Consider the following 14,009-nt stretch of genomic DNA (forward strand, 5'->3'; position numbering starts at 1 on the left):
ACATGCAATTTGAAATCCCAGACCTTAAAGAGAGTACCAGGCTGCCAGTGCAGGAAAGGCATAATGAAAATTCTAGTCTATGTATATACAGTGCATAAAATGGGATTTGTCTCCTTTTTGACAGGGCTTCTACCTGTCCTCACTTTTCAGACTACATTTAAGAAAGGAAACACAGTAGTTTCTCCTTTTTAAGTACAACTCATTATTTTCAGTGTGCAAAAAGTCTCAAAATTCTAATGAAAGAAAAAAATGAAGCTATTGAACATTCTACTTCATGTGACAATGTGAATTAGCTTTAAAAAATCTCGGTATTTTAGGACCTAAAAATATCAATGTCATAATATAAATTCTAGACAGAACAATCCAGTTCCAGGAAAATGACAGAAATGGGATCTGGCAAAAAAGTTACCATTAGTTTAGACTGCTGAACCATTTACACACATCCCCAACATATATTCTGGCACTTTTTTTTTTAAATTATCTTCAGTCTAATAATTTAACCAAGTTCCAAACTTTTCTATCCTTACAAATAAACACAGACTATAACAAATACGTTCACATGCAAGGGGGGGTGGAAAAAGGAAGAGGGAGAGATTGTCACAGATAACCAAAAACATTTGACTCTCCATCCCCAACATGACTGAAGTCAAATGTGAAGTATGTTGTGTACAGGAGTATGAGTAAATATTTGAAAACAGTTCTGAAAACAAAATTATTTTGTTAAGGCTCTAAGCCAGCAGTTAATTCATGAGGGATGCTCCAAGATTATTTTCCTTTGTAAACCATGACAACAATTATAGAGTTACAGAAGCATCTGGAACAGATCTCAAGTGTTTCCCTTAGAAACTCACAGTGTTTTAAAGGTACCCAAATTCTTGCATTCCTCTTCCTCAAGAAGCCCACTGGGCACATGAGGGCTGGCTAGGACCACACACAGCTCTCCAAAGGAGACACTGGTGGACGAGCAGGCTCTCCTGGAGCCAGGTGGGTCCTGCCCAGAGAGGGGGCCTCTGGCAGTGGCACCTCAGGAGCTGGGACTGACAGCACTGCCAGCTGTTGTGGCTGGGGACACTCAAAGGGTCTGTGAGCCAGCAGAACCGGTGCTTCTGAATGCTTTTGTCACGGCACAATACACTGCTGCAGCTTCTGAGAGACCGGGAGATGAGGGAGGGTGGGACCAGAGGCAGCCAGCACTCTCCATCTTCTGGAGTATTTTGGGAGGCAGTTTTGCCTTGATGCTTTTTATAACCCCTGAGGTCTCTATATATACTCCTTCCTAGGCTAGGAAGTGTTTAAATGCCACAAGAGCACAGAAATGCAGCCTGGCTCCAGGCAGGCTGTGTGCAAGCAGCCCTGCCAGCCCCAGCCCACCTGCACGAAGCTCTGCTGCTACACGGCATTGTCTGCTCCCGTCCTGGACATCCCGTGTCCTGGGCACCAACAGAACAATGACAGCACCAGGGCCCGGCAAAAAAGAATTTAAAGGGCCTTTTCAGTTCTTAATTTAGACTGAGCTACTTAGAGGGCCAACAGAAAGGCTTGTTCCACCAAACTTTGGAATCCAGTCTAAATGTCGCTCCAGAATATTCTGAAAATTGAAATAGAGCATGACATTCATATATATGCTGCTTTTTCAGGCTGTTTATACTTCTTGGGTGTTGGGTGCATTTCTGGAGCTTCTTACAACCACACATCCTGCTATAAATCAGTTCCTGTATTATTCTGCATTATTAGAAAATTTCATGCAATCTAAAACCAGCAGCAAACAAGAAAATACTGTTTTTGTGAACAAGACTATATGCAATTTTGGAGCACTGGGGCGAGATGGCTGCAATATGTGCTATCCAAACCCACTAAAAGAGCCCTGCTCAAATTTCAGGAAAAGCTAAATTAGTTGTTGTATGTGGAAGAAACCCTGTTTTATACCCTAAGCCCTCAAACTGGCAAAATGCCTCTTCAGAGGTCATTCACTTCAGTATGGCCACATCACAACTGCCTTCCTCAAAACTCTTGTTTCCTCAGAAGGACTTATGATGTCTCAACCAAGTGCAAAATGTAGAAAACTGTGCATGCCATGATTGGTGTGAGAGAACACTGCAATAGAAGAGGCTCTTCTCAGTCATAAATCCTTCTGGCCCTTGAAGCAAGTGTGGTGTCTCATCCCCTTTTCACCTCTATGCTTGAGGGACTTACATTCATGGGCACACCACGTCCAGCTCTGCCTCTCTACAGAGGTTAAGAGAATCCTAAGTCTCAGCCCTACCAAAAAAAGATTTCAAGGTTCTCTGTAGGACTCCACCCCCCTCTTCTTCTTTCAATTCACTGCAAGCATGGGTTTAACAACTAGGTACTCACAGTCTTCTCTAACTGCTATTTATGATTTCCACCAGTCACAGATGTTCCCTCCCTGCCCAGTGGTCAATTATGCCAACTAACCTCTGAAGTGAGCATTTTCCCTCAGCCATAGATCTCTCCTGAAAGCAGAATTCTGCTGAGCCACATGAACGAGTTCAAAGACCAAGTCTCTGGAGAAGTCAGGAATTATTAGGAATAAGAACAAATTGTCTGTAAAATCAGATACTGCAAGGTGAAGAAAACCATGGTGGGGTGGTTAAAAAAGAGAAAAAAAGAAAAAGAAAGAAAACAAAGATTAGGAAACTACAAACTGAAACGGAAATGTTAAAATAAACATTCTGGGGCAATGAAGGTCACTTAAGTATGTCACAGGCTCTCATTCCACCATCACCTTCTTCCACAAAGACTGCTACTATGCATCTTACCACTCTGCTACCTAAGGGTAAAAGCTTACTTTTACATACAGGTAAAAATTATCCTTCACAGCTGGAGCTTTATCACACCCTCCAGAAACAAAATGGTTTTTTTACATCATAGAGGGTAAAGAGTTACTGAAACTTTGGTGTTCCTGAAGACATCCGATCCTTTAACACCAGCAAAAAAGAAAAAGAGCCAGAAGCAAAAATCTAACTTCAATATTCAGCATTTACATTGGCTCAAAAGTTGAAAAGGAAACAGCAAATTGTATCCATTGTCAGAGTAACTGCAGATATCCACAGGATAATGATTTATCCCAATAATTATCTACATGACAATAACTGAAATGAGGAACATTAATAAGTTCCTCATTACTGCCTTTTAACAGGTATCCCATTGGTATATTTGTGCTCATATCCCATACTAAGGCAAGCTGGTTTTCTGGAGCTGCCTGGGTAAATTTAAGTCTAAATTTGAAAGCTTTATTTGTAAAACTATTCAGAAAACGTCAGAAATGTCGATTTCAAAAAATCAATAATAACTAAAAAAAAGAAAGTACTGCAAATTGCCTAAGTGGAATTCATTAAGTGTGTGATAAATGCCACCTCCAGATTTCTAATGTCACCCTAAATACTTCAGTGCATAGCTAAGAAACATGCACGGGGACTGAACTCTTATTTGACTGTAGCTGGCCATTAACAATACAGTTGCTACTTTTATTTTGTCCCTCAACTTAAAATGATCTGTAATTCTTTTAGAGCAAGCAGGTAGGGCATCTCAGACCATAAAGGGGAGCAAAAAGCCAAGTGACACCTTCCCTGCCAGGGACAGAGAGCTGCTAGTAGCCAGGAGACAAGGTTAAAAAAGAGAAATTCAAGAAAGCACCTACTCTCCAACCCCTCAGTGCAAATCTGTTACTGGTAGGGAAGCAATACACATGATGGTTATAAATATGTGGGATGATAATCTATTTGATTTCCCATTGCATTCACTTCAAAGACGCCAGCAGCTGCCATTGTCACCAGTGAAAATCAATGTAAAATAGCAAGATAGACAGCTTGGTTTGCTCTCATGACTAGCTCAGCCACAAGGTAAGCAAAGGAGCAATTGCATCAACTGAAAGAGTAATTACATCAACTGAGAGAGCAGAACAGAAGTGTAAGAGCTGCACAAATCAAGAAGCAAACTGTTTGAACACTGAAATGTCATACTCTGCCCTGCCAAGCCAGAGACAAGTTTGATCCTGCCTTGAAGATAAAGACAAAACCAGCAAGATTAACAACATTAAAACAAAAACAACAAGCCAGCAATTAAAGAGCTTGGTAAACTTCCTATTACACCTATGCAAATAGCCACAGACTATGAAATCAAGCATTCCAGGAGACCTAGAAAAATAACACTTTTATTACATGGTGCCACAACAACAGTAGCACAGTAATGCACTCAGGAAGGAATGAACTATTAAAATAAAAACCTCTTGGATCAAATTTTATCAGCTAGGATGCTATCCAAAATCACCTGACCAGAAACTTTCTCTCAGCAATTCAGTTTGGCAGCCCATTCAAAGTGTGACTGTGGCCCTACTCTAGTTTCCAGAGATTATTTAAAAAAAAAAAAAAAAAAAAAAAAAAACCAGAAAAACAAACCCTGTCCAAGCCCTGCAATTAAGTGTTAACTGGCGTCACTGAAAGCATCAGTCACTCTCACAGACGCTCTTGAGGAAACACAGAACAGAGGACGAGGTGTTCCCTCCCTCCTCTTTCAGATTAGGGCTAAGAAAACACCTGAACAGATTTTTCACCCCCTAAAGTGTGTTTCCTGCAGCGACCATACACAAAACCAATTTTAGCAGAGCCAAAAGTGACTCTCCTGATTCTGCAGCTCCCATAAGCATCTAGAGACAGGTGGTGAGGGAAGCAAGGTCACCACAAAGTAAGATCATCTTATATTTCTGCAGTTAGGAAATGATGTATCAGTAATAGAAACCATAACAAAGATTATTTCCTAAGCCTTTATTTTTAAAGATATTTTGTCCACTTAGCAGGTGTCAGAAGAAAAAACTCTCACACAGAAGCAATATAAAATAAAGAAAATTTGTGAAGAGAACATATCTGTCCAAAACAAATTAGGCTTACACTTTTCTTGAACAGGGACTCTATCCAAACTTGCAAGGAAAAATCTATTACTATCAAGCAATTGAGATCTCATTACAAAAATTACAAGTCAATATTTTCTCACTTCAGTCTCCTGCTCTTTAAGTAGATTTCTAGTGTTTGGGCTCCAGAAGTCCTTGCTGTGAGGTGGGAACCTGACCATACAATTATTGTCATTAGTGATGAATGACGTTTATGAAATACTTTTCTACCAAGTTCAGACTCTCATAATACACACAAGAATGACTCTTGACCATTTCTGTTCTGAAAAACCATCTCTCAAGAGAGACAGAAAAATGTGGAGATCAATATATTACTATGTACTTGATTCAAGGTGTAACCAAGTACATACACTGACTTTCAGAATGTCAGACAAACTTTAATTCACAGGTTTTATTTTTAAAATACTCCATCATTTGACAGCAAATTTCATGCAGCTGAACAAAATTAGCAGAGCAGAAAGTTCTTTTAGCAAGGAACTGTGTCAATTTAGCAAGCAATTGGGCTAAACAAAACAGCAAAGAAAATCTGAATTTAGCCAGAGTTCAGAACCAAGAGGTCCAAGAACTACCAGAAGCCTATTTGATCTGATTATTGGGCTGTTTGCATTTCAGACTATGCTTCGGGGAGAGTGACAGATGAACAGTTAAGGCAAAAAATTAATCAGTTAACTAAATAATTTCCAGGACACTTTGTACACATAATTTTCATTTAACCTAAAAGTTAACACTGAAGGAAGATGCATAAATGTATGGCCCTGTTTAGACATTTATCTGACCGCTGATTGACCAAGTCAGTCTCCTGAATTTGTGGCTGAAGAGTCAGGTGCAACCTTACAACCAGCTGGAAACAGTTCTTCCCAGTGTCACACTGAGGGGGGAAGGAACAGCTGGCTCCAGCCTCACCTCTAAAACTGGCAAGATAAAATGATTACTGCAATATGCAGACCTTGAAGACCACATACCTTTACTGTCAGCCACCCCACAAGGTGCAAACAGCACCTTGCCCTATTATTCATCCTAATTTCAGTCTTAAAGTTAGCATTATACATTTAGGGTGCTCTGGCTGTCCTCTGTGAATGAGCTCATTTCCAGCCAGCACAGAGAAGACCAAGCTTTAATTTTCCCACAGTTACCATTTAGACATATCCAACACGTTTCTGCATTCATCATGAGAGGGGTTTTTTTCTGCATTGCATAAAGATAAATTAGTAGTTTCAAATATCAAAAGTAACACTATATGATTCAAACATATTTAACACCTCAAGACTTCCAGGAGGCATCTGGACTTAGAAAGAAACAGATTTCCTTGAAAACAGACTGCTTACTTCCCAGTGCTGTAATACTGGCTACTGCTAACAGTTAGGGAGGAATGTTCTGAAATACACATACCAGGGCCTAAGTGCATGAAAGAAAAAGAGTAACTCATTTTAACTTCACTGTAAAATATGGCTGAGCTAATAAAAATTCATTTTGGGGGAGTGGTGGTGTGATTTTCATTTTGGTTGCTTTAATCAACAGATCTTTTGAGGAGAGAGACAGCTGGTACCATCTGTTCCTGGACAGAATGAAAACTAAAATTTCTTTGCTGTACTTACATGTGAGGACTGAGTTCATAAAAGTTTCGGTTTCTGTATTCTTCCACTTTCTCTGGAGTATAAATGGGTAGAGATCTGTAGGGGTTTATTGATATCACCACACTGCCAATGTAAGTCTGTTGAAGGAAAAGAGAAAATTATTGCAGGGTTGGGGTTTTTTTTAATATACTTTTACTGCTTATATATTACTTGCCCATTTAATACTTTTGTGGAAACAAACAAACAAAAAAAAAGGCCTAATTGTAGCAATTAATATGTTCATACTTTGCAAAACACCTTTTAGATACTCTCTGTTGGGTACCAGGTAGCTGTTTCTGCATAACTGAAAACCTCTTATGAACATTTTCTAAAAGAAAGCCCAATGGTACTATATTTCTGTGACTAATTCAGCTGGGGGAGGAAAAGGCAGAAGGACACAGATGTTCACAAAGAACTGACTCCATCTGCATGGCAAAAGTCACATGAGCTTTGCTTCAGTCCCTCGCCACTCACACCAATCCCCAAAAGGCAAGGCTGGCGTTGGACTGTGCCCCTCTTCCCAAGGAGGAACTTCATGTCACCTTGTCAAAGCCTCAGGCACAGAAGAAACCTGAAGGGGAACAGCCTAGGACAGGTTTCTGTCAAAGGAGAGATTTACTGTCAGGGTTCAAGCCAGACAAAGTCCTGCCATGGTTCCTCAGCAGATGTGAAGTGCAATTTTTATTTCCAGATTCTAAACATACTCACCACCACCCTTGGGAAGCAAAGGGAGAAATGTCTTGTTTCACTCTGTTAGATCCCATGCACAGCTGGCCTCAAGGAAGACCAATTCTGTACACCATTAACTTGAATCCTTAAGCCTACTGTCAGATATGCCACAGCTCCAAGGGCTGCAATCAAACACACTGAGTGGCAAAAAATGCCAAAACCCCATTCCATCCTGCCTGCAGATACTGACCAAAGACTAATAAAAAGCCCAAGTGTTTGGTATCTCTGTCAACAACTGTGAAACAAATAAATAACACCTCACGAAACATGGTTTTCCAGTAACCAGTGCTCCCTGGGAGATGGATCTGCTCTACATAAAAGCCACAGGTTCCCATTACTTGGATTACATTTACAGTAACTATAGAAGAAAAAAAAATATTTTTTTAAATGTGCTATGATTCTAACGGGCTTTTGCTCAGCACCTGACAATCAGTACTTGGATTTTTCCCCACAATATTTCTCAGAAAAAAAGACTGTAATTTGCACTTTGAAATGGGAGGAGAAGCATGAGGAGCTCAAGCAACTGACCAACATGTTCAGTAGAGCACCAAATTATGGCCAGGGCTGAAATAAGAAATGAAAAATATTAATTGTTGCAACCCTTCCAGATCTAACTTCCATGCCTAAAGCAATTTCCTGCTAAATGCTACTAAATCTGGTCCTAAGCAGAAAGCAAGGAGAAGAATATTTCCCATTTTCCATTGCCACATATGCAAAGGCAAGCTGTGAGCTCACATGGCATCTTCTGTCCCAAACTGAGTAGAATAAACCAGACCACAGTGATAAAACGAGTGGCATGAGGCCTCCAGAGACTCTCACAGCTCATCCCTGTAGTGTTTCCTACTCCTGAGATGGATCAGAAGCAGCCAAAAAATTAAGAGTTTTTCTTCTTTTGAGCACACACCACAGTGTGTGCTTATGTAAATGTTCTTCAAATAAAGAAAAAATTGTTCTAGTTTTGTGGTCATCCTCCCCCTACTGAGGAAATAATTTTCCAACTACGTCTAATCTCTTTGGCTGAACAAGATGGAAATGCTAAAATTGCCTTTCTACAGTGTTTACTTTGCTCTCTCTCAACACATGTGGCCTTGGCAATTTGGAAGGCTACAGATTCCTGACAAGACTAACAGATGCCCAAGAGCAAGAAGCTTTCTAGTCTTCCCAAGTGCACAGATAGCCCAGTTAGGACTCTTCTCTGATAAAACAATAATAAATTGTTTCCTCCTAAATCTTAAGAATTTGTGAGCTCAGCCTGTTGTGAAACCAGTGTTGTAAAGTATCAGCAGAAAAGAGATGAAGGCCAAATCTCGAACATTATATTTTGAAACATGAACTCTTTGGAACACAAAGACTTGTCCCTGTTCTGCTATCATAATAGCATACAATTTAATTGCTAAGTTCCTTGAAGTACCCTGGGACTTCAAGATAAAGAAAGATTACTGCAAGTGAAAACCTTGATTTTTAATTTTGAATACAGGCATTTAAATGAGATTTATTTAGAACCATGTCTTCACAGCTAAGTGCTGCTTAGACAATGTATTTTGGGAATTCAAGTCAGCTCTTTACTGCCAGATATGAACAAATATGGGCCATTTCCTAAAATACTAATATTTCAAAAGGTCAGATGGCTATATTGAAACAAAGACATACTCCAATCCATTTTAAACACCAAGCGGAAGTGTGCCAAGAAGTCATTGGGTTTGTTGCAAAGCTGCTTACAAGAACTAATACATTTCCTCTTCTGAAAATGCCAATCTCTCAAAGCTGATGCCTAATAGCTACTTGCTACTGGTGGTCTGTGAGATTCCACATAACAGGGATAAGCAGATCCGGAAAATAGCTTTCCCACATAACATCTGTCTTCCCACCAGAACTCTATTATAAACAAACAAAATAAATGGCTTAAATCCTTGAGCGAGCGACAGGCACAGAAACATTCCAGCGCTGAAAGCAGAACGCCCAAGAGTAGTGGGAGACCATACCACAGCACCCCAGGGACGACAGAGATTCTTGAATTTCCCTGTGTAAGGACAAAAATGAAAGAAGAGTGGCCTCATGACGATGGATGCACAGAATACAGTCAGGAGATTTGATTTCTTTCTCGGTTTGACATGGTATCCTCATGCAAATTTGGATGAGATCTGCTGTCTCCGTCAGGAGGAAGTTTTGCTAACTAGACTCCTGATAATACTCCTTCCTCCCAACTTCTACTTTATTGCAACTCACAGAGGTGAATTCTGTGTTTGCTCAGAACACAAATCAAAAGGATCCTCACTCAGTGCATCTCTCACATGGCATGGTAACACTGCTTCAGAACAGAGCATTCAAATTTCTGTCAGCTTAAATGACAATGCACTCTGCATTCTCCACCAAAACAACACATACAACTCATTCCTGTTCAGATAAGGGGTTAACACCTCAAGCAGGAAGAAAATTCCAAATTCCAATTCAACTGGAAAAGCTGTTAATGTTTGTTACACACCACTTCTAAATACTGGTCCAGATGCAATCACCAAGACTCTGATGTCCCACTTTCTCTCCCTAGGATTGGAGGCCAATGCAACCACTTGGGGCAATATATTAGTGCTACTTCAAGTTTACAGGGACCATGCAAAGCCTTCTGAGTCTTTCTCCCCCAAGCAGACTGGCTTGCTCAAATAGCAAGATGACAACAAGGCTCTTGCTGTTGTAAGAAATGTACAAGCAGCAGCCTCTTCCCAGCCAAGGGCTAGGGAAAGTTATTGCTATAAACTGGACCTTTCCAGCTGAGAGGCTGCAGAAACCTTTCAGTGAGCCCAGTGAAAGGTCCCCAAACACCTCTGCTGCCAGGGTGCACAGTGAAATCTGATACACAGGACAGAGGCAGTGCAGGCCAACCCAAGAAGGGCATCCTTTAGAAGAGCACTAGTACAACTAACGGGAGAATATTTCACACCCTGGGATACAGTATATTAATAAAGCTGTTTTTCCTCCTGTCAAAGCTAGACTGGCAATGCCCCAAGGGCCAGAAGAGAGGCAACTGCATCTGCAGAAGCCAGGGAACACTACTCATACCAGTTGAGGCAGGAGCACAGAAGGTGTCCAGCTGGGGCTGTCGTAAAAGCCTACTCTGTATCCTTAAAAGCTTTTCTGGATCTGTGGCAATCTCTGCAAAGCAACCTTCTGCAGAGATTAAAATCATTAAACATCTACACAGATTTGTTGCAAACCTTTTGGAATTGTAGCCTACATCCTTTTTGTCAGCTCTGCTAAAAACAAACTTTCTGCTTCTTACCTCTTGCAGCCTGTAACTGGCCACAGAAATTGCTGCTGCACACAAGTAAATCCTGCTGTAAAATGCCCCAAGTGCAAAAGTACCTGGCAAGTGCACTAATTCCCACCAAGTCTCTCTATTTATTTAATTTGTTCAATTTTGGAGTACAGAAATAGAAAACAAAGAAATTTTAGTAAAATAAGATTGCTAGTTCCGATTCTTCCATTTATGCAGGGCAATTTTAATACTCCAGATATCTATAATGCACATTCCTATAGTAATGGCTATGCTCAAATCATTATTTGGTTCCTGGATCTTTGAAGAGTTTCAGATCATGCCACCAAAACAATTCACTGAAATCGGAGACAAAGTAGGATCAAAGAAAAGTGTGACTAGGTTTCATTGGAATTAATACAAAACCAAGGCTTGGCCAGCACTGTTTTCATTGTGGTTGGGGAGGGCTGTGTTTTGGTTTTCTGGGTTTTTTTTTTCATGTGACACATGAAAATTATCTTTCTAATATAATACTCATTTTCCTTTGTATTTGCCTGACCCATTGCAGTCCTGGATCTTGCCAACTCATAAGCACGTGTGCCACTGCATGTTCAGAACAGCTGAGGCCAAGGAGATGGCAGAGGAAGCCTGTACTTACATGTTCTAAGTGTTTTGAGCTGTCTCAATCTCAAACAGAGCCAGGCAAATTTAAAACTACAACTTTACTCTATAATGAAGTCTCCCGTTTTAATAAGCGTTACCAGCTAGATCAGTACTGCATTAAAATATCACCTATTATTGGAACAATCATGTTGTGAGCTCAAATTTGTTTTACATTGTGGTTGGTCACAACAAAAGCACAAAGTTGCAATAGACAATGTTTGGAAAGAGTAAGGAAGAGAGCAACATCAAGACTAAAAGCAAAACCACCTGAGCCCATTGCTGTTTCTGGGGCTTTGATTTACTCCGTTCCTGTGTATGGCAATGGAGGTGTTTGTATTGCTTGGTGGAGAGGGATGGGCAGGGTACTTGAAAAAGACAAACAAACAAACAGACGTGGATTTCATTCCGTAACACTCCAGGGTTTGCCGGCACCGTTCCACAGCAGCACATACAAAATAAACTCCACCTGTGATCCAAGATGAGCAGCTGCACTTCAGGTTGAGGCAATGCTGGGCCAGCACTGCTTGTGCTTCAGTGAACTGGGAGCTTGAGCAGAGAGATCTATCACTGGATTTCTGAACAAACACAGACCATTCTCCATGATGATGAAAACCCTCTGGCTCAAGGCCACCTTCCCAGAAACAGCATTTTAGCCCCAGAAATATAGTGGACAAAGTCTGTATGTTGTAATAGAAAAAAACCCCAATCCTGGTAAATTACTCTATGTGCTTAATGCAGTTATTAACCAGGACAAGCAGCCTTGTAAAACCCGCATGGGACAGTAAAGGCTGTAAAAAAACCTACCCAGAAGAGCAGTGGATGAGGTCCTTAAGGGATGAGAAGGGTAAAACAGTCAAGGAAAATAAGCAAGTGAGGAGACAAAATAATAGTCTGTACAAAGTACATTAATGGCTGATATAATGACTGAAGAAACACAGCTCAAAGAGGTCACACAAAGGCAGAAGCCTACATTTGCATCCCAGAGCAAACAATGGCAACCTAAGTCAAAGAGGATAACCACACTACTAAAACGTTCTTCATTATGGGCTTGATCCTGCGAGCCACTGTGCAAGCAGCAGCAGCCTGGACAAGCTGTGGGCAGCCAGCACTGGCCATGATCAAGCCCTTAACTGCACTGCAAGCTGTTTGAGATCCAAGCCCTGAAGTAAGAGATCATTTGCCAGGGAAAGACACCCACACTGCAAGTCAGAGCGAGTACGCAAAGTAGATGCATGAGCGCAGATGATCGGGTTTCTCTTCGGAGATTCTTGAGGGCACAGAAATCTCTGCCCTGCTCAGTGAACATTGCTGCTAACCTCAATATCATCATGACAGACTCCAGTGCCATTATTAATGAGGAGACTAATCCTCTCTTCTGGTCTCCTCTCTGGCTACATTGAGATGATTTATACAGAGTCCCTACACAGAATACGAATACAGGCAAAACCTGAAAATAAGCAATGAAGAAGTCAACTCAAAGGTGACATGAGGAATCTTCAAGAGAGTGTTTAAACACCTCCAAACATCAGTGCTTGCCCACTTTTCAAAAGAGAAAGACTTGTTTTCACAAGCAAACAGTAGCTGGAGATTGGATATGTCCGTGCCAAGAAACCACTGGTGAAAACATTAGTGAGAGCACTCATTCCAAAATGTTCCATTATTTCTGTATGAATGAAAGGTGGGGGGAGAGAAGGGGAACCTTCTGCCCTGTTGCAGCCAAGGCTATCCTCTGCTCTTCAGGGTGAAAGTCATGTTTTTACAGCCCTTGGACACTTTTGTTTCTATTTCTTCATTTGTCAGTCTTTCATTAATCTTCCTTTAGTGTTTTGGTTTCATATAACATGCACTGAAACCATCAATAAATGTCCCAGATGTCATCAGATGTCATCATCACCTTAGTGAAGAAATACACAGTATTTTGAGGCAAAGCTAACACTGTAACTGGAGGCATTTCCTACACTTGCTCCTCTCTTTTTTCAAAGTATCACATCAGAGGCAAAAAAGAAGGAGTGTGTGGGGGAGGAGAAGACCCCTACACACAGCCCACCAAATGCATTCAGTTTTCTCTGATCCTTATTAGTGTTTTCTTACTCCTTCTTGCAAATACTGCATGGAGCCCTACAAACAGTGTCTCAAACGCGAGGCTCTGAATCGTGGGAGCCACACAAAAAGGAAAGGAAACAAAGTGCTGCCTTGAGATAAATAACTCTCCTCCCACAAAGCACTTCAAGGTAAAAAGCAGCCAACCTGCTGTAAAAATCTTTACTCCTGACTCTGGGCAAGTTATAAAGTTTGTTTTGCCAGAGCAGGCTGATGTGAGGGGCCAGAGGACCCACAGGATTTTTATCTAGATAATAAAGCAAAGAAAGATTTGCAGGGAGGCAGAATACTTCTTAGGCCACAAGCTATCACAGAAAAGATGTGCCTTGGGCACACAAGCTTTTCTTCACATCTGAAGAAGCAGCAGGCTTCAAGGTCCTAGCCTGTGGCAGCTGCAACAATATTATTACTACAACTCAGTTGCTTCCCTCAAAGGGCAAAACTGTTGAGGCACTGATGGGAAAATTGCTCAAATTGACACAGGCATTCCCGATGGGAGGAAGCTCAGGTCCCCTGGGCTCCCATCACAGGCGGATGGATGGCTGCTCTGATCTAGCTCTCAAACCATCCTGCCTTTAAGGAGCTGGACAGCCACCACACCTGCCACTCCTCAAACTCCCAAAGGGAGACCAGCAGCCCAGGATACACTTGCTGGATAAACACAAGTAAACACATGAAAGTACAAGAGAGCAGGGTCAGATCTGGCAGGAAGAAAGACTCTCATGCATGC

At 41.2% G+C, this 14,009-nt stretch overlaps 1 protein-coding gene across 1 annotated transcript in view; it reads right to left on the minus strand.

Annotated features, from left to right (window-relative positions):
- MYO1B (myosin IB) overlaps positions 1 to 14,009 on the minus strand; it is a 105,349-nt gene that overhangs the window by 70,437 nt on the left and 20,903 nt on the right. The window contains exon 3 of the mRNA XM_041403567.1: positions 6,523 to 6,638. Within this exon, the coding sequence (XP_041259501.1) occupies positions 6,523 to 6,638 (116 nt within the window). The remainder of the gene's footprint in view (positions 1 to 6,522; positions 6,639 to 14,009) is intronic.

The sequence above is a fragment of the Onychostruthus taczanowskii genome, unplaced genomic scaffold (assembly GCF_017590055.1).
Source record: "Onychostruthus taczanowskii isolate IOZ18803 unplaced genomic scaffold, ASM1759005v1 scaffold20, whole genome shotgun sequence".
NCBI classification, from domain to species: domain Eukaryota; kingdom Metazoa; phylum Chordata; class Aves; order Passeriformes; family Passeridae; genus Onychostruthus; species Onychostruthus taczanowskii.